Here is a 21,576-nt window from a genome sequence, read left to right on the forward strand (position 1 = left end):
AAAATGTTAAAAAGAGACTTGTTGGATTTGTACCACTCGAATAGGACAGTGGACACACTATACATAAAAATTGTTCTGTCCAGTGCTTAATTTGTGAATTGTGAGGTCCTGGAACAGATCGGGGCAACGGAGCTGTAGAGGCGTCGCGCACGCAAGTGGATAGATGGCAGGGTGTTGGATGGTGGAGGGGTGTCACAGACTTAAGTGAAGAGAGTTGGAGAGTTGGGAAGAAAGTGAACAGCGGACAGGGCAGGAGGGCGGTTAAGGAGGGGAATCAGTAAAATGAGGTGCCGGATCAGATTTCAGAGGTGCCAAGTCCGGATCCGGATCTGGTGTGTTCCGGCACAAATTAAGCCCTGGTTCTTTCCAAATAGCTTACTTTTCATCATAGGTGATATTTAAAACATATTTAAAAATAGTTTTTTAAAAATTCATAGTATAAGGGGTTGGGGGTCCATATTGCCCATGGCTAAATCCGCCGGAAAAAGCTTCTTTAGAACATTAGAATATTCTTCACACTAAGAAATAAGTGCTTTATTTAAGAACTGGACAGGTTGTTGCAAGGTATAAATATGGCATTGCTGCAATAAAGAATATAGAAACAAAAAACATTAATTTTAAGAGCGCACTGCAGTGTTTCTGCATGAATTTTGACCAGAATTGTTTCTAAAGTAAGTTGAATTATTAAATAACCATTCCTGCTGCAGAAATAGTTTTCAATAATTTGATAAATTTAGCACATTGTAAAGCAAACATATCAAAAGAGTGCAAAGCCTTACATTTTCCTCAGATTAAGAAAATTTCAAGGTACACGTTGTCCTGACATTTTATCCCATTAGATTATGCTCCCAACACTGTACTTGAATAGATGTGTCTTTGGGGAAAGGGATTAGGTGGGTTATGGTGATATTACAGCTTTACTACTCCCACTACCATTAAAATTTACGCTGGTAGCAAAATCTGATGGGTAGCATATTGTGTCATCAAAATTTGCTACCTACTTTTGAATGGGAGGTAGGACAATCTGACAAGGACAAATGAAAAAACACTGTCTTCTGTGTTTTGACATCATACCTCCCGCAGCACTCTATGCTTATAAAATAAATAATAAAATGTTACAGTTATGGCCTAGCTATCGTTTTTTTTTTTTTTACAGTCGCCACCTACTGGTGTTTTAACTCCCACCGTACAGAATCAATCGCTTAATTTCTCAGGTCAACTGACTCAAAAAATTTGAACCACTGAGATTATTCAACATCTACTATTGGTCCCAAAAGCACTGGAATGAACCTTAGATAAAACAAATCAGGTTTCTTGAATTTTTGCTTTCAGGTTCTGCCCTCTGCTGATGAAAAAAAACATAACTAGTTTCTAGTTTGAGATCTATGTGTAAATAAAAAAATCCTACTTTTTTACCAAAATTTACAACTTATTATCTGGCTCATGCATATGGTAGTGAACGTGTTAACAAGTATTTCAACACACATGTTCGGATCTTGACTGACTGCCAGAGCGCTGTGCCGTGTTTTTATACTGATGGTCGTCCTCGTGCCTCAGTGCATTGTGGGATCGCTCTCCGTGTTTGCCTCAGTTGATCAAGATGGCCGCGAATATTTTGTGGAGGGGTTGGAGTTGAATACACGCCGCACTAGAAGCGATTGTGATGTTGAGAGACCAGATTCATTCGTCAGCATCAGAACACCTCCAAAAGTAAGCTGTCAAAACCTTAATCGCGCTTCTTCTGTCCCGACCGCGCCTGGAGCACCGCGAGAAGCGCTATTAGGCCAGTTAGCCGCGCTGCTAACCCGCTCCGGGGAGGGAGGGACGGAGCTTTCTGGTAAACAAGGGAAATACCGTTAATCCCGATATCCTAAATACGTGATCGATTATAATACGCGGCAATAAGCGTTAAGTAAATTTAGCATGCGTCTCTGAAATGTTAAACTGTGGTTAGCTGCAGCTAGGCTAACTAGTTACTCAGCTCTTTCCTGCCATTGCTCCCCATGACAGTTACTGCAAGGTTATAAGATTTGCAGTTCCCGCTCTGCTTTAAATGCACCGATCATCATCATCTTCAGCGGACTTTATTAATGACTATTATGGGTGTGTTCGTTTGTTTGGATGATATCTGTAGTGCATTGACTGTGTGTGTGTGTGTGTGTGCAAAGCAGAAGTTGTTTGTGCACTGTCATACCCCCTGCCTTCCCGTCCGCGGCCTCTCCGGCTTCTGCTCCGGGTAAACCACTGTTTACCGGCACACAGGATGCTTCAGTTGCGAAAGCACACAGTTTGTTTTTAGTTCTGCGGCTGCCGTCTGTATATGTTTACGTCGCTGCCCTTTTTTTTGCAGACACACGTACTATGTCAAAAAACAGTGAGCTGACTACCCAGGCAACATTTTTAGACATCAAATACTGTCTAGGGAGTCAGCTTGCTAGGTTTTTAGACGCTGTCCATGGTGATATTTCTGCCCTGTGGTTCACTTTAGGTTTGTGCTTACCAATGTTTTTCTTACTAATTGCAGTTAATAATGTGGTAGTTTCTTTAAATGTCCCTTTCACTAGTATAATTCCCAGTGCTGCAAAAGTGAAATTATTGATGTTTTCTGTTCATCTGCAGGATTGCTACCTGACAACCTTTGGGTCTCTTTGAGTTCAGAGCCGTAGAAGAGTGTGATATTGGAAACTTTAAAGCAAGTCTAATGTAAGTGTCTTTGTTTTTACCTGACTTATACTTTTCCCTAAAGGGCTAGTTCACCCAAAATTGAAGTTTACTGTTAATTAACTTGCCCTCTAGATATTCAGAATGTGGGTGACTTTCTTTTGTAGAACTTTAGTTTTTTTTTTTTTTAGCTCTTAAGATTATTTTTAGCTGAAACTGGGGTGTTTGGTGATTCGAAGAATTGGCTCTTTATCATACATTGATGTCATCTTTTGCTAAATTATTGCATAGCGCAGATAACTGAACATTATTAAATTATACACCACCTCTGCACAAACTCCTGAACATATTTGGCGCTAGGCATGTGCTGTTTTAAGATTCTGACGGTATGGTAACCTTGGATAAAAACATCACGGTTTGACGAAATCGTGATCACTGCTCTAAGGGTGGTGCCCAAACGAACCGTACCAAAAGGGGAAACGAACTCTAGTGCGATTCAATCGAACTAAATAAGGCAGGTGTGAAAGCACCCTAAGAAATATTCTTTTTAAATGTCTGGGTAAAAAACAAAAAACTTTTTTCATCTTTGAACACAATACATTTTATTTAGAGAAACATTTAAAGTATTTTGGAGCAGTAAACATGTGAGGGTAAATCATTCAAATATACCATAGACTTCTGCTGTCTTCATTAGTTTCAAAATCATATTTCTTTATAATTTATAATGCATTGGATATCTTTTCTGCTGGAGATACTGTTGTCCTAAAAAACCGTTAAAAAAAACCTCTCACATACCTTAGGAACGTTATAGCAGAAGGTTTGGGCGATTTTCAAACCTTGACTTTTCCAAAGCACACTATACGTTGAAAACTGTTATCATCTCATGCCTATTCGGCGCACAGTCTGGGGCACAAATGTCCTGACAAAAAATAATTTTCATATTAAACATTGGCAGTCAGTCAGTGTAAAATGTCAGTCTTCCTTATTAAGATCATGGACGTGAAGGAAATCATAATTTTTTTAATATAGGCTGCAGCATCAAAGATAATTACATGTACCATTCTTGTGAGCAATACAACACATGCCTCTTCCATTGTAAACAAATAGTGTCAGTTTGACCCAAACATGTCATTATGCAACAAAGAGCTTAAGAATGTTAACACTGCCAGGACCACAAGTAATGCTCAGATTCTTGCACAGACTGATCATCTTAAATAATCAATTGCCAGCCACAGGTATTAATTTAAGCTGCATCCGACAGCATTCTAAGGTGGGAAAATATCAGGGCACGTCCAAATCTAAATTTTGCTTCGCCTACTGTCTCAGGAGGTACCTACTTCTGATTGAATTTTGAGGGCAGTGTATGCGTCCTTCACTGCCTTCGATATCTCACAATCCTGTGCTTTACATTTCTGAGAGCTAAAAAATAAAGATGGCATCTTAAAGCTCCACTTTTCTGTCAGTTTGTGTATAAGTTAGGGCTGCGCAATATATCGTTTTAGCACAATGTGTGCATTCACAAGTCACATCACAAGATACGCAATGTTAAGTCTGAATTATAGTTGAGCAGGAACTACAGAATTGTATTTAGTCACTGTATTTATAAGGAATTTATATGATATATGCAAAAACTAACAAAAATTCTTTCTTAGTATTTTTGTCTTGTTTCTAGTTCAAATGAAAATAAAACTTTATTTCTACTTGATCTAAAAATTGTTTGATATTTGAACTAGAAACGAGACAAAGTAAGAAAAGCATTTTATTTTTTTTTCAAGATTGCTTAATTTCTGTACCTGAATACTGTTAGACTCCCCAGAAAATCATTAAAAAGAGCTATTCAAACTATCTTGTGAAACTGTATATCCCGATATTCATTGCAGAAAAATTAAATATCGCATTATCAGATTTTTCTAGTATAAATGTATGTTTTCGACTAACAGTTTCTACTTTTGATGGCATTTCTAACAAGTTAGTATTGTATTCACCAAAGCTCTATCTATTAGTTAAATTGTAATGCTGTCTCAGAAGTCTATCTGAAATCAGTTTCACAAGGTGCTTTTATGCAGAAACACCACCTCCAGATTCACTGTCTCATAAGGCATTGTAATATCCAGTCTGCTACCTAAACTTTTGGATGCTGCCATAGTTCTTCCTGTTCTTCTTCTGACCAGGGAATGTGGTTTCAGCTAAAAATCCCATTTAATAAGCAGGAGAAAGACATCACCCAAATTTGGGGTGTGTTTGAGGGCAATTATAATAATTATTGGTTAAAAAGTATTTTTTATCCATTTGGTTGGCTTATCCGTCAGTTAAAAAGTGAAGAATATTTAAAATGTAAGACACTTGGCAGTACACAGTGCCAAGCAATTAATGTTATATATTAGGGCTGGGCGATATTGCAAAAAATATAGTTATGTATCACAATATCATGTTTCATGTCATTCAGTATTGATATTTATTAAGAAATAAATTTATTAAGAAATAAATTTAGGAGTATTATGATTTTTTTTTACTTAACTACTTTATTTTAATTTAACAAAATTGCTAAAGAAAATGATTTTATCAGTCAAAAACAAAAATATTTAAACAAAATATCTGTATAATAAAATAAATGTGTAAAAAGTGTTAAAGAGACTCTTAAACTTGACAAATAAAATCTTACAAAGTGTGTAATAGTTAAGTGTAAACACTGAACAATCAAATCAAACTTTAAGGTGTCAATAATAATGATACAGTAAACCTCAAATTCTGTAAACAAAACAACATGTGCACGTCGTGCAAGTAGCACGCCTCCATTGGAAATGATAAACTTACACCCTTAGCTTGTTGGCATTCTTTCCAAGGCTGCACTCAGCAGCTACATATTAATAAAACTATAGCGATTCATACCAAAGCATTTTTTATTGTTATTGACAATAGTGTACGGTCAATAAATACCGATACCAATTTTATCGCCCAGACTTATTATATATACTTTTATAATGATGCATAAGACATCAGCATTGTGTGCTTTTGCATGACACATAACCAAGGGCTTTGTTTACTTCCATTGTGACCGTTTAAATCCATCATTATGATTTCTGTAAGTGCGTGTATGTATTATTATACTTTATTTAATTGAGGTTTGAGTCACTGATTTTGCTTGAACCTTTATTTTAAATTATCACAAATACTGACATTTGATTAACCTATCAAACCCCAATGTTTTGTGTGATGTTATATACAAATTTGCCAAATTTACTATATATATACATAAATGTGCTTTGAATGTTTTCTTTTATGGCACATTATGACAGATCAGTGCATGTTATGTTTTTGTCCATGCATAAAGCATTTTGCATGAGCAGCTGCATTATAGATGTTTCTTGATCTCTTTCTTTCAAATGAATAATTCTTTTGAAGAATGGAAGACATACTGCTCGCTTTCTTTGTCATCTTAACAGCAGCCGATTTTTCATATGCACATGCAACAGTCACATTTTGACGGTTGTTGGAAATGAAAATGGTTGATTAGTAGACATGTATATCTGCACTGGTGTGAACTTATTTTGGGATTAAACCATACTAATCCCCACTGCTGTCCTGTTTGAATGTCTGATACAGGAAGCGAGCGGCTGCAAAGCATTTAATTGAGCGCTACTACCACCAGTTAACAGAGGGCTGTGGAAATGAGGCCTGCACGAATGAGGCTTGTGGCTCTTCTCCGGGTTTCCAGCGCATGGATAACAATGCAGCAGCCATCAAGGCCCTGGAGTTATATAAGAATAATGCCAAACTGTGTGATCCTCATCCCTCTAAGAAAGGAGCCAGTTCAGCCTTCCCGGAGAACAGTGCCAAAGGAGCTCACAACTTCTCTGCTTGCAGCAACGGAAAGATGAACCATAAGGACCTGCCACCCACAAGGGAGGACTTTAGAGGTGAGTAACGGTGTTATGTTTGTAGACATTTTATCAGAACTAGTTTGATTAAAATTCCTTAAAGTTTTTTACTGGAAATCCTCACGTATTAATAAACACGCATTTAAAACATATACCTTTCTAAATATAATTTGCCACAGCCATATCACCCTGCAGCCCAAGACCGGTTACTCACTGAAGCTAAGCAGGGCTGAGCCTGGTCAGTACCTGGATGGGAGACCAATAGGGAACACTAGGTTGCTGTTGGAAGTGGTGTTAGTGAGGCCAGCAGGGGGCGCTCAACCTGTGGTCTGCGTGAGTCCTAATGCCCCAGTAAAAGTGAAGGGGACACTATACTGTCAGTGGGCACCGTCTTTCGGATGAGACGTTAAACCGAGGTCCTGACTATTTGTGGTCATTAAAAATCCCATGGCACTTGTCGTGAAAGAGCAGGGGTGTAATATGTATTGCATCATATTGTTTGTTTTTGTTGCATTAAAGGGTTCAAGAATGTAGTGGAGACTTGAATCTAGGGTGTCTATTTCTGTTTCATTGTCCTGCAAAATGTTGTGCCAACCAGCTCCAAATAGGGCTGCTCAATTCTGGCTAAAATGAGAATCATGATTTTTAGCTTTATGATATTTTTTTGCAGTATGATCATTTAAATGATGTGCACGCTTTTGGTTTCACTTTCACTTCAGATTGTGGTTCTTGTCATGGCCGCCATCATTTTGACAGAAATAAAACATAAATGGTAATCATACTTCCCATGTGGCACCCAAATGATTGCTTTGCAATAAGTTGAGCATTATTTTAGACTTTATTACCCGTTATTCACAGCAGGATCTGTTCACTAAATTTGACATAATTGTCGGGCACGTGCTCATTCTCTTGGTCGCAAACAAACAGTGTGTTAACTCGTGTGATTTTGTGGCTGCAAATACATCATTACATTAAGACATAAATTACATTTTTGAGGGAAATATACCTTATATATACAGTATGTGACGCTTTTAACTAGGGTTATGCAATTAATTGAAATCAGATCGCAACCTCGATTTGAAATGCAGCGATAATCTAATCGCAAGAGGCTGCGATATGAACTATATATTATTTAAATTCCCCCACCTAGAGCAAATGTGTGACTGCCGTCTGTGTGTGACAGTCTAACTAGCCAATTGGGTGAGCACGCTTTCGTTCAGCCCAATCAGAATTGCACAACTGAACTATGCGGGAAAAAAAAAACAAAAAAAAACAAACAGGAAATCGCAAACAAGTTGGATGATGGCAACTGCAACTTCAGAAGCAGTAATAGACAAATTAATATCAAAGAAAAACAGTACAGTGGTAATATGGGAATATCTTAGTTTCAAAGTCACAGACACCAAACAAAACCAGGTAATTTGTAAGAGATGTTACAGAACGATGAAATACAAAAACCAGAACCTAAAAAAGCACCACAGGCTGCTATATGAGGAGCGACTTGCTAAAAAGTCAACTACAAGTAGGGGTGTCAAAATTAATTGTTTCTTCGGTGCACCACGATGCAGATGCATTCAATTTGGTATTGGTTCTGTAGTAATCATAACCAGTTATTGTGTACTGACGTCATTTATCTCATATGCTTTGAGACCCTGCTATGTAGCGGTAGCTTACTATGGTGAGGGAGGCAAGTGCGAGTATTTAAAACGCTCCAACTACTTAAAAACAAAGAAACTGTGCACAATTCTCTGCATGCGTGTTTACTGGACAGTCTTTCACTGACACTTACAGCAGAGACCCGTTTCACTGTTATGGAGAAACTGAAGGGAAACACATTCTCTTTCTCTCGCTGTGGACCTTTAACCTGCTGTCATGAGGTAGTTCCCTTTCCTCTTGGCTGTAACAGCGATACTTCTGGATACAAACATAAGCTTTTGTGCAGAGTGAGTTTTCTTCACTGCATCTATCATAGATCAGTTGTGATCGCTGCTGCCGTTTATCAGTGTTATTCATCTGTGAACAGCGCCAGACCATTAGAGCCAATCGCAGCCCTTTCTATTAAGTGCGTGACCAGTCATAGGGGTGCAAGAAAGAACTCCTAGCGAGCTCAGAAAGCGAGCAGGATATTTATATTTGTTTATTTGCTATAAATGCTCATGACGTTCTGTGCATACTTGAGTTTTTAAAGGTACAGTTTATAAATCTGACTGTTTGTATTAAAGGACAAAATTGTACTACAAATATGATATAATTATAAACATATTTGTACATTTTAATACAAGAATTGCTGTGCTGTGCAGAAAATTTAAATTGTTTATGGAAAACATAGTCGATGCGATTGAACTGAACTGATGGCATGATATCGAATTTAACTGAATCGATGGCATGATAATTATTACTGAACCATGAGACCATGGAGGTTCACATCTGAAGGTGTTCATGTTCCTGAGCAATGTATCTAAAACAATGTGAAGACTTGTGCTCCTGTCTTTACGCTTCTCTCCTGACCTTCAAAATATAATTGGCTGAATCCTTGTGATGCTTAATTAAGATCGTGTGTAAGGTAGAATCGAGATCACAATCCTTTTTCGATTAATCGTGCAGCCCTAGCTCCAACACAGTAGTTTCTGCACTGGAAGTTTCTAGTTAGTCTGAAGACCATGATTAGCTGGTTAGGTGTGTTTATTAGAGTAGCAGCTAAACAGTGGCTCTTTAGGATCAAGTTTGGGCAACCTTGCTTTGAGAGATGGTAGTCTGTAGCCTGTCTATGCTTGTCCTTGGTTTTTCCCCAGCTCTGACCCAAATCAGTGCAGAATGTCATATTTGTGACAAAATGTGCTAAACGTCTGCTATAAAATGTGAATAGAATAACATGATATTGTAAATAATGGTATTGTAAATGGAAAAAATGACAAATAAAAACAGCTAAAATGATTCAACAGTCAGTCTGATTAATTTTGAAATTGATATCCAATGTCTTTGTTTGTGCAACCTTTTACCAGGCCAGTTCTGGGCCTAACTTTATTAAATTTGCTAAAGAGAAAAAATTGCTTTACAATTGTAAGTAATATTTCAAGTATATTTTTAATAGATGGACAAAGATGCTCAACATTATTTCTTAAGCACACACTTAATACTTAAAATACTTACATTCTTTATAGCAGGATGGATTCTGTTTGACTGCATTGGTCTTTTAACTGTGTCTTTGACTTTCAAGTGTTTTACTATGTTTTTTTTTTATTTGGCAGATCTGAATTTCTTGACTGAGGATAAGGTGTATGAAATCCTGAGCATCTGCAGTGAGACAGAGGACTATTCTCCTCTAATCCGTGTTATTGGTCGGGTTTTCTCAAGTGCAGAGAGTCTAGTCCAGAGTTTCCGCAAAGCAAAACAACACACCAAGGAAGAGCTCAAGTCCCTTCAGGCCAAGGATGAAGACAAAGATGAAGATGAGAAAGAAACGGCTTCTGGTTCATCCACAGCAATGGAGGTGGAACCAGAAGCTTCAGCATCAAGTGGAGACGGGTCATCTCATGGGGAGAACAACGTCCAAAAGTTGAGTCCTGTAGAAGTTTCTGTAGACATTGATGCTGTAAGAAGAGTGTACGACAGATTATTATCGAATGAGAAGATTGAGGCAGCTTTCCTCAACGCGTTAGTCTACTTGTCGCCCAACGTAGAGTGTGACCTCACCTATCACAATGTGTACGCCGCTGACCCTAATTACCTGAACGTCTTCATCATTGTGATGGAGAACAGTAACCTCCACAGTCCCGAATACTTAGAAATCGCCTTGCCACAGTTCTGCAAGGCCATGAGCAAGCTACCTCTTCCGGCTCTGGCCAAGCTTGCACGGTTGTGGTCGCAGTACGGTGTGGACCAGATCCGACGTTTGGTCGAGACTTTCCAGCAGCTTATTACCTACACGGTCATCAGCAACGAGTTCAGCAGTGATAACCTAGTCAATGAGGATGATGGTGTGGTGGCAGCCACCAAGTGCTTGAAAATCGTCTACTATGCAAACGTGCTGGGCGGCGACCTAGACACGGATCACAATGAGGAGGACGACGATGAACCGATCCCTGAGTCCAGCGAGCTGACGCTGCAGGAGCTGCTGGGAGAGGAGAGACGCAATAAAAAAGGCCCTCGAGTGGATCCGCTAGAGACAGAAATGGGCATCCGTGCCTCGGACTGTCGAAAACCCCTCATCCCATTCGAGGAGTTCATCAATGAACCACTCAATGAGGTGCTGGAAATGGACAAAGACTATACCTTCTTCAAGGTGGAGACAGAGAGCAAGTTCTCCTTTATGACCTGCCCTTTCATACTTAACGCTGTGACTAAGAATCTGGGCCTGTACTATGACAACCGGATCCGCATGTATAGCGAGCGCAGGATTACTGCCCTCTATAGTTTGGTGCAAGGACAGCAACTAAACCCTTATCTGCGTCTCAAAGTGCGCAGAGACCACATCATAGACGATGCTCTTGTCAGGGTAAGTGCCAAAAAGCTCAGATGATGAATGCGGTTTCAAAGAAGTGAATAATTTATATAAAATAAACATGTAATTGGTTGTAGTTGGAGATGATTGCCATGGAAAACCCAGCAGACCTGAAGAAACAACTGTATGTGGAGTTTGAGGGTGAGCAAGGTGTAGATGAGGGAGGAGTATCCAAAGAATTCTTTCAACTGGTTGTAGAGGAGATCTTCAACCCAGATATAGGTAATAATCATTTGTTTTTCCTATTTGGGTTTTTCAGTAGAGCTTTTGGGGTTCTTTCATGCAACCTAATGTACATTTTAGATTCACTTATCAAATAATTAAAACTGACTAAAAACATCTGCTCACTTTTGATTGCATAACTACGCCCCGTTTACACTAGTGCGTTTTAGATCGAAAACGATCCGTGTCCACACTAGCGTATCACCTTGTGTCTCCGAACATATCTCCGTCCACACTACGCCACCAAAATCGTATATCACGTGACCATTCGCACACTCAGGGCATGCGCATTCTGGTGTAAACAGAAAGCATGCGTCTCACTTGGCATTTGGTTATTTGGTTAACAAACGCCGGTTGAACATTAAACGCGATGGCAAAGAAAGCAAGAGAGGTATTTTTGTGGACAGATGACGAGGTCGAGTTGTTACTAAACATACCAAATGAATAACTGCACAATGATGCCTAAAACTGAAAATAGTGCAAACAACGCTCCCATTTCTGTGCCCATGTTGTTGTTTACAGTACTGTCTTCCGGTAGCGTTATAGTCATGTGATTGACTTGACGAATAAGGGAAGTATACGCAATGACACAAAAGCCCCAATCAGGTAGCGAATCTCAGCAGCCCCGCCTCCGTTTTCAAATGTCTCTGTTTTTCCTCATCCACACTGGGATAGAGCAGCAGCGTTTCAGAATGAAAACGGCCTCTCCAGTGTTTTCAAAACGCTCCGTTTTCGGCGCTCGAGAACTTCGGCGTAGTGTGGACGGATGGCGTAACCGTAGCAAAACTTATGCGTTTTAAAACAAAAACGCATTAGTGTAAACGGGGCGTTAAATGCATGTTAATACCAGGTGACATAAACATTTATTATGTTCTTTTAGATTTTAAGGAGTTTGTAGTGCACAATTCCTCTCACAGTCAAACACATTTTACTGGATTGTCCTGCTTTTAATGATTCCAGAAGACTCCAAGAAGAGTGTTAGAATTTATTATGTATTATCGCTAAAAATCCTTACGTATTCAATTGTTGATTTTTAAGTGTATATTTATTATTGAAATGCTCTTGCCATGAAATTAGTCTTGGTTGCTGACATTAGGGTTGGGTACATAGACGATGCCATCGTCCATCGCTGATGGCCGATAGACATCACAATGCTAAGCTGGCATTGCGATCCCACCTTTTAAATAGTTTCTATCTACATAGCAAACAAAACTGTCATGCCTTGGGAACTAAACATAACTAACCAATATGTCATCTGACACAAAGTTCATTGACGATCATTTATACTTATTGTAATTGAATGTGTAATATAATATGTGCCAGTAAGCTTATCATTTCATTCAGAACTTCAGCATTATTCTGTAAATGTGAATAATGAATCAGTGAGGATAAGGTGGATGGTGTCTGTTTTGCTCACTTGTTCTACACTTTTTACCCACAGGCATGTTTACCTATGATGAAAGCACAAAACTTTTCTGGTTCAACCCTTCATCATTTGAGAATGAAGGCCAGTTCACTTTGATAGGCATCGTCCTGGGCCTAGCTATCTACAATAACTGCATTCTGGATGTGCATTTCCCTATGGTGATTTACAGAAAACTAATGGGAAAGAAAGGAACGTTTCGAGACCTTGCAGACTCTCATCCGGTAATCTTTGCCTGCATACGTTTTTAAAAATATTTAGCTTGCTTAATGTTTGTTTTTAAAAATGGAAACACAAATGGTTCACCAAGATGTTGAGATGAATTTGAAAGAAGTCTCTTATGCTCACCAAGGCTGCTTTAATTTGATTTGAAAAATTACGATTCATCAGTTCTTTGTACTTAAATGTCATAATTTTTTAGAAATCATTATAATATACTGATTTATTGTTTAATATATATTTGTTATTTTTTACCATTTAAAAACAGCTGTGCTGCTCAGTGTTTTTATGGGAAGAGTTAGACTTTTTTTTGCAGTGTTTGGACATGTTATCTTTTAATTTCTATTAGTTTTGCTGAAGTATAGTCCCTTAAAATGTTTCTCATACTTTTGAAAAGTGTTGTGTATTTATTTACAGATTTATACTATAAACTTGTAGCTTTTATTGTTTTAATATTTTCCACATTCAGGTAAATTAAACTAAAAGCAGCTGTAGTACACTGTAGATCAAAATCCAGCAAGACAGTGTGTAATGTTTTTCCAAATATTTCTTAAGTTATGTTAACATAGTTATAGATGCATGATTTTGGACCCTCAAACTACAGGCAGGTTTTTTCCTCAATATTTCTAGTCCATACTTTAAATTGATAAAGAGATAATGCATTATGAGCAGCATTTCAGCTTTATTACATGTAGTTATGCATGTCCAGTTCTCAGTCATGCTGTGTATCGTCTATCTGTCTACACTTGTTCAGAATGCAGGCAGTTTTAGATCAGAGATTATGTCTGCTGGGAGATTTAGGCAGACACATCAGCACTTTGCTGGCGGAGTCCGTCGTGAAGACTTTAGCACACGGTGACTGCTCATCAAAATAATTTGGGGCAGGTTAATGCTTGCCCTTTGTCACATAGCAGTTATTTGATGGGCAGGATTAGAGAAATCTCTATCAGTGCATCTCTGGAGAAAATGATTATAATGGTGCTGTTCGTCTGTTTTTACAGGTTCTTTTTCAGAGTCTGAAAGATCTCATGGAGTATGAAGGCAATGTTGAAGAAGACATGATGATTACCTTCCAGATCTCGCAAACAGACCTGTTTGGAAACCCATTAATGTACGATTTAAAGGAAAGCGGTGATAAAATCCCTGTTACCAATGAGAACAGAAAGGTCAGGGAACATTTTTAATAAATGATCATTCATTCATTTATTCATTCATTCATTCAACATTTAAAAACACAACATGCAAGTATGCATATAACATGAAGTGTCTTGTCTGCAGGATTTTGTGGCGCTCTATGCAGAGTACATGCTGAACAAAAGTGTGGAGAAACAGTTTAAGGCCTTTAGAAGAGGATTCCACATGGTCACTAATGAGTCTCCACTGAAATATCTGTTTCGACCGGAGGAGATTGAGCTGCTTATATGTGGCAGCAGGGTGAGTTAGATATACATTCATTACTCATTTTTCATCGGTGTGGTAAAGCTATACATACAAGCGCATGATTTTTGTGTTGTGCTTTTATAGAACCTTGACTTCCAAGCACTTGAAGAAAGCACCGAATATGATGGAGGATACAACAAAGACTCGCGCATTATTAGGTATGTGGATGTTTCTTTATTTTAAATTGTGACTTTGTGTGTTTGTTGTTGTTCATCAGGCCTCATCCACAATGCATATAGGCATTGGCAATTGCGAGAATGTTATCAGTCAAACACTCATTGTAAAATCTACATCCTATGTTGAAAGGGAAAAACTATATTTTTGCTTCTCTTCAGGGATTTCTGGGAGACGGTGCACTCATTTGAGCAGGAGAAGAAGAGACTGTTTCTCCAGTTCACCACTGGCACAGATAGAGCTCCAGTTGGAGGTTTAGGCAAACTCAAGATGATTATTGCCAAAAATGGTCCCGACTCAGACAGGTAAACTCAATTATTACCAAATATCTGCACTGTCATTTCATTTAGCATTGTGTCTTGCTCCATCTTTTTGGTACAGTATTGTTGTGCTAGTTATCCTTATTAAAGGGACAAAACAGGGGTGTATGGTACAGTCAGCTATTTTGCTACTTCTGACAAACAGTGGAAACAAATTTAGATGTATACTGTACTATGCTTTAGTAGTAAACTAGCGATCAGTGTTTCTTTTCCCCTCCATAACCTCCATGTTTTAAATACACAGTTGAGATGTTACACTGTAACAATATATACATATAACAACAAGCTATGGTTGACCCGAGCTTAAACAAACCTTGTCGTCATCTTGTTGAACAGCTACAGAGCTGTTGCGCAAAAAAACAAAGGGAGAAGCCGGAAAAACAAAGGAGTAAATGATTGTTTCAGCAACCTAAAACATGAACAAACTGCTGTGTTTAAGTATTATATTCACTTCTAGACTATTATGAACCCAGAATGACGGAATTACTTTCTATCAAGAGGTTACATGTGCTGGTGAAATTAAAGATACAGATGAGAGATTTGCACTGACTGTGAGCTATATGTTGCAAGTTGTTTTTTTTAACCCAAATAAAGACTAAACATATGCTGCGTGTAGTTTTTCTGTAACTGGTAACTTATCGGAGACTGTAAGGGGCTGCATGTATTCATATATATTGCATTTATTTATTTATTTATTTATTTATTTACCTTATATAATTGCAGACGTTACAGTAGGTTAATTCACACTGTCATTGATCTGCAGTCATAATCAAATCATGTTCATTGAAAGGTTAGTAATGAACACTTATACTTAAGTATTTATGTGTATAAAGTGTCTGTTTTGTGAGAAATGCTTCTCATATGATATGTGAACAGCCTGTACAGCTTTACTGTAGACATTTTCTTGAGCGAGAATAACATCGACTGAAACTTTCTGTCGTACACCATGCACACCAAAAGAGTACCACTGATACCCTTTTAGCAGTGGAAACGCAAGCCTGATAACGGTGACCCATACTGTACCACTCAGTGGAAATGGGCCATAATACAAGCTGGGGGCTGCTCAAAGTGCTTTACAGCATTAAAACAAAATTATGCATTAAAACAAGAATGTCAATAACACAGCATGTTGCACTACTGACAGTGCAACATTCATGATAATACAAAGTTTTATAGGGAGGGTATTGCACAGTTTTGGACATGCCACTGCAACCTGGATCTGGGGACCTCCAGCAACAACTGGCCTGCTGATTGTAGGGCCCTGTTAGCTTGATGAATCTTTAAAATTGCACATAAATGAGAAGAATGACTATGATGGGATCAATTAAAATTTCTAGAAAATAAAAACCCATCATTTTTAGTTACAGAAAGCAAATCTTTAAATCCATATCCAAAACACATGTTTATACATTTACTATCATTTTTTTAAATCAATAACCTTTTGGCTCTGACTATACGTGGGATGTATTTTTTCATATAATTATTATTAAGTTATTTTAGTGTCACTAAAATATTTAGCCTCTTCTTAATGTCTCACAGCTTTATTCATTGTATTTTGTTGTATTTCATGTAAAATCTAGTTTCAAAACGTTGCTTTAAAAAACAATTGTAACATCAAGAGCTTAATGTTTTAGTTGAAAAAAATCACTTAGTTCACCCAAAAATAAAAAAATAAAAACAAAAGAAAATATTATGAACATTTCTGGAAACCAGTAACCAGTAACCTGTGTTCTTGTAAGTTATGCCTATTTTAGAAAATTACAAATCTTGTGATTTAAATAAACCTAAAAAAAAAAAAAAAAGTTGAATAATATACAGATTTTGTATGCTTTGTCTGTTTTTTTGTGTGTGTGACTAACCATCATCAAGTTAATCTCAAATGTTACCCCTAAGAAATATTGTGTAACATTTGTTCTGTCTTAAATACTAAAAATAATGGTGAAATAGCTGTTGAATTAACACCTTGTTCTGGTCCGCCTGTGTTCTTCAGGTTACCCACCTCTCATACCTGCTTCAACGTGCTGCTCCTCCCCGAATACTCCACCGTGGAGAAACTTAAAGAGAGACTCCTTAAAGCCATCACTTACGCCAAAGGCTTCGGCATGCTCTGAGGCTAAAGAACTCACTCTAGCCCTCAGAGGAGAATCAGCTACATCCACAACTAATCGTAAATATCAAGTTTAAATGTAAGGCAACATGAAATGGGTTCAAAATGGGGAAGTTCTGGTGACCGTGTGCCTGTGCCTAAAAAGTAGATAAAACCACACTGGACTCATGGCTCTCTCTCTTTCTCTGTCTCTCTCTCTCTCCCTCTTATGTAAGTGTTCAGGTTCCCTTTTTTTTGTATGCACTGAGATATAGCGTTATTTATTTTAAGGGATGAAATCTCTTGTCATGTCTGCCAGGAATTCCACACTTTTGTTGCTTCATAGTCATAAAAACAGGAGGGACGGTTGGAAGTTTTCAACGGCTGCAGGACTGATCACCAACTAAACTTAATAAAACAAGATCAAAGGGAGGAGGTGGAACTTTGTTGTATTACGGTTGAACTGTGAAAGTGCACTTAACTCTATTCAGAATGTCTTTGTTTTATTTTTGATTTTTTTTTGTCAACCCTTAGGCTTTTCTTTTTAGTTTTGGCTCGTGCTTCATTGGTCTTCCCTAGTTCGTTCACATTTGCGGCAATGTTTGAAAGGTACAGAGCAGCCTCAGTCTCAGTTTGGCATCCAGGAATCTGTATTTATTGAGAATCTGCATTGTTTGTAATGCCGTCGTGCTGCTCGTTTATGGCCAGTGTTCTGCATTTCGCTTCAGATTCGACTTTTTCTCTCCCTCACACACAACTGACCGGTTTGCTAAAGATCACAGTGGTGCACTCCTGCCGAAAACGAGTAGTGTTATAAAGGAGAGATCTCAACTTCCTATAAAACTCTGTCAGAAGCTTCCTACTAGTGTTTGTTTGTTTTGTTATCTGTCTTGTTTTAATTCAAGATGGCAGACTTTTAGTCCATGAATGCTAATTGACGGTGCCCCATGAAGAAAGCGTTTTAGTTGCGCTTTTTTTTTTCTTTGCTCTGCACAGTATCTGGCCCGATACATTTGGATGAAAATGAGGGGAAATTGGCACAAGTCGTACCACTATCTTGTCGTGCCAAACAGTTATGCTGAGAATCGCCGCTCCGATTTTGTTCAGGCGTAGCTGGTAATCCAGATTAGTGATGCCCTGTTCACTTTTTTTTTTTTTTTTGTTTATTTTGTTTTTCCTTATTCCCTCTTGCAGATTAAATGTGACTGTGGTTTGATCCACTGCTGATGGCGCTAACATAAAAGGGGGAAACAGAACTTGATATTGAGAATGACAACATTTGATTGTTTCAAGTTATTCTTAAATAAATTCAAAACTGAAAAACAAACCGTGTGTTGATATGTGGTCAAGAAATCATGTGATGCAGCTTTTGGGGTCTTTTGTGGTGTGACACAATTAAGAAAACTTCTTATAGCGGGAAATGTATGGAGCTAGTAATATGCCAAAACAATCTGAAATGTGTTCAGTTGAATTATTGATGTTTGTAATTTTTTAAATCTGCATTCTTATGCCGTTAAAATGGTTTTGAATTTAAATTTCTTGATTTGAATTTGAATTTCATAACTTGAATATTGAACATCTGAAATTTAAGATGACTGAATTTTTCAAGGCTGAATTTTCATAGACATATTTTCAAACATCAAATTTTTTTTGTTCTGAATTCATAGACTGCAGATATCCAGTTTGTAAAAATACAGTTTCACATTTTCAAGCAATTCTAAACATCAAATTCAATATCCTAAAATTCAAAACCAGAAATTCAGATTCAGCAGCGGAAAGTAGGTCAGCAGTGATCAACAGGGAAGAGTAGACGATTACCGAAAAGTCAAACTACCTTTTGGCCAATCACAGAGCTGCATAAGTTTTACTGGTGTGAGGCTGTATACATGCTTCAGTGAACCAAATTCATATATTTAATTCATTTACATCTCATTGGTTAATCATTTTTATTCACATTTGTTGGTGTTTTGAAGGATAAAGAGCCGTTTCTGACCTTAACTGTAAACTGTTGGGTTATTTCAGTAAACAAAGGCCTCATGTCACATTTAAAGATTTTCAAACTGTTCCAGCATTTAACAACTGTGATAAATGACACAGTTGCATGCACACACTTCATCAAATTATAGAAGATGCTATTTGTTACCTATTTTATAGTACAGCATAAGTATTTTAAGGAAAATGTAATGATATGTTTGCCAAAAGCCCATTATTCACGCTGAAATGCTGCGTCTTTTAAATATCATCTATTCACATCTGAGATGTCATATTTAACCTTACCTTTAGATTTATTTCAATCGTTAGATTTTTCAATATATTTAGGGATATTACATAAGTTTTTTCTTAAATACAATAAAACCCAAAATGTCCAGTAGGTGGCGCCAAATCTCTCTCTGTCACTGAAGTGTTCATTCATATTTGTTCGAATCGACTGACAAGTAACTCGCTATTAATTACTCGCTCAGAGATTTCTTGTTAACCTCATTTGTTAAGTGCTTAAAACTTTGTTTTAAATAGTAACAACATAAGAGGTGTTTTAAAAGTCTATATTGTTGTGAATAGTGTTTTCAATATAATGTTTGTTTTTTTATATATATATATATATATATATATATATATATATATATATATATATATATTTCCATATATTTCGTATATTTCCAGACCCTTTCAAACCCCCACCCTCGTAATTTACACCCTGTAATTGGAGGTGATGGTTATTCTTAGTTTGACTTTTCGGTGATAGTCTGCTCTTCCCTGTTGATCACTCCTTTAAATTAATAAATTCAAAACAATTGTATCGACATATAAAAATTCAGGTTTATTAAATTACTATTGTCAATAGTTCAAATTAGCGCAATTTAAATTCAGATTGTTTTGGCATATTATTAGCGCTATTGAAATGCTGTTGAACTGTCTGTCCTATCGAACTAAACAGCTAAATGGCTCAATACAGTGTTTTGAAATTGCACTAATCTCAGATTGTAGTCATTTAGAATGGCTGTAATTATATTTGTACTATAATGATGACTTTTATACTATAATGATGTTTGGCATTATACTGTACTAGTGTAGTCAAAGAGAAGAGAAAAATCATTCTCTCATTTTCCTTCGGCTTCGACCCTTTATTAATCAGGGGTCGCCACAGCGGAATGAACCGCCAACTTATCTAGCATATGTTTTACACAGCGGATGCCCTTCCAGCTGCATCCCATCACTGGAAAACACCCTTACACCTGCATTCACACACATAAACTACGGCCAATTTGGTTTATTCAATTCACCTATAGTGCATGTCTGTGGGGGACACTCACGCAAACACTGAGAGAACATGCAAACTCCAAACGAATGCCAACTGACCCAGTTGGGGCTTAAACCAGCGACCTTATTGCTGTGAGGTGACAGTGCAGAAAATCAGTTTAGATAAATGAATACAATAATGGGATCAATATTTGAGAAAGCTTTTCTATACCAGATTATGTCTCCAAGTGTGTACATGTATGTAAAACACACACACACAGACATGGGTTAACATTTCCACACCAAACTTAAATAAAAATGATATTACATATCTAGCATAAATTTACTTTTTATAAAAACTCAACATAAGCCATTTCTTGGTGAATAACCTACAGATACAACTACATTTAAATATTGAAATGTGTGTTTGTGGTGGGGGTTATATTTGATTTTTATGTTTTACTTTACTTCATCATACTTTATCTACTTGTTTGTTTTAACCCATATAGCAATTCATTTGTAGCTTATCAGCTGGTTTACGTAGTTCAAGTAAATTGAATGATTCTAAACATTTGTTAGAGCATTTAATAAATAACACATTTGGGTACTTTCTGAGTGTCTTTTTGAGCAAAATTTTTAACAATATGAATTAAAACATCGTTAAATGAACTACACATACTACAAAATGTTCTCACTTCTGCCAAATTAAGAAAAAAAATCTATCTTTGAGCTGCAAATGTAGCTCTTGATTTTGCCAGTACCATTTTGAACATATATTTTAGAAATGATGCCAATTAAAAGTGTGGGGTCGGTACAATTCAAAATAGTAATAATACAAAAATCTGCATTAAACTGATCAAAGTTATTAGTAAAGACCTTTATATTACAAAAAATACTTTTTCAAATAAATACTCTTTCTACCTTTATATTTGCTCAAAAAACATTTTCATGGCTGACAGAACAACCATCTTCATGATACAAAAGTTTCTTGAGCATCAAATCATCTTATTAGAATAGCTTTATGTGAAGACTGGTGCACTGATACTGGAAATTCAGCATTATTATCACAGGAATACATTAAAATGACAAAAAAATGCAGCCTGGTTAAACATAAGAGACCTTACCAACCCTAATCTTTTAAATAATAGTATTTCCTGAGAGCATAAAAAGAAAATCCAGTGTTTTGTGTCATCTGAACGGTCCAATACTGCATAAACTGAATAAACGCAACGTCAGTGTTACATTTTTAAAGGTATAGTTCACCCAAAAACTAAAAGTTACTCACCCTCAATTGATCCCAAATCTTTATGAGTTTCTTTAAAGAGCCCCTATTTAGGCATGGGACAATAACCGTGTTCAAGGTATACTGCGGTTTGGAAAAGTCAAGGTTTTAAAACTGTTAAATTTTTCCTGAG

The 21,576-nt window shown here is 37.1% G+C and overlaps 1 protein-coding gene across 4 annotated transcripts; it reads left to right on the plus strand.

Moving 5' to 3' along the window:
* The first annotated feature begins 1,555 nt into the window (after positions 1–1,555).
* ube3a (ubiquitin protein ligase E3A) lies at positions 1,556–18,251 on the plus strand. 4 transcript variants are annotated; one of them, XM_087256132.1, is made up of 11 exons: positions 1,556–2,488; positions 2,620–2,703; positions 6,265–6,578; positions 9,788–11,034; positions 11,118–11,262; positions 12,704–12,909; positions 13,906–14,070; positions 14,183–14,338; positions 14,429–14,502; positions 14,680–14,823; positions 16,829–18,251. In XM_087256132.1, coding segments are annotated over exons 2-11 (2,574 nt in total). In that variant the 5' UTR covers positions 1,556–2,488; positions 2,620–2,701; the 3' UTR covers positions 16,950–18,251.
* Positions 18,252–21,576: the final 3,325 nt, after the last annotated feature.

This window comes from Danio rerio, chromosome 6 (genome assembly GCF_052040795.2).
Source record: "Danio rerio strain M-AB ecotype USA chromosome 6, GRCz13ab, whole genome shotgun sequence".
Classification (NCBI taxonomy): domain Eukaryota; kingdom Metazoa; phylum Chordata; class Actinopteri; order Cypriniformes; family Danionidae; genus Danio; species Danio rerio.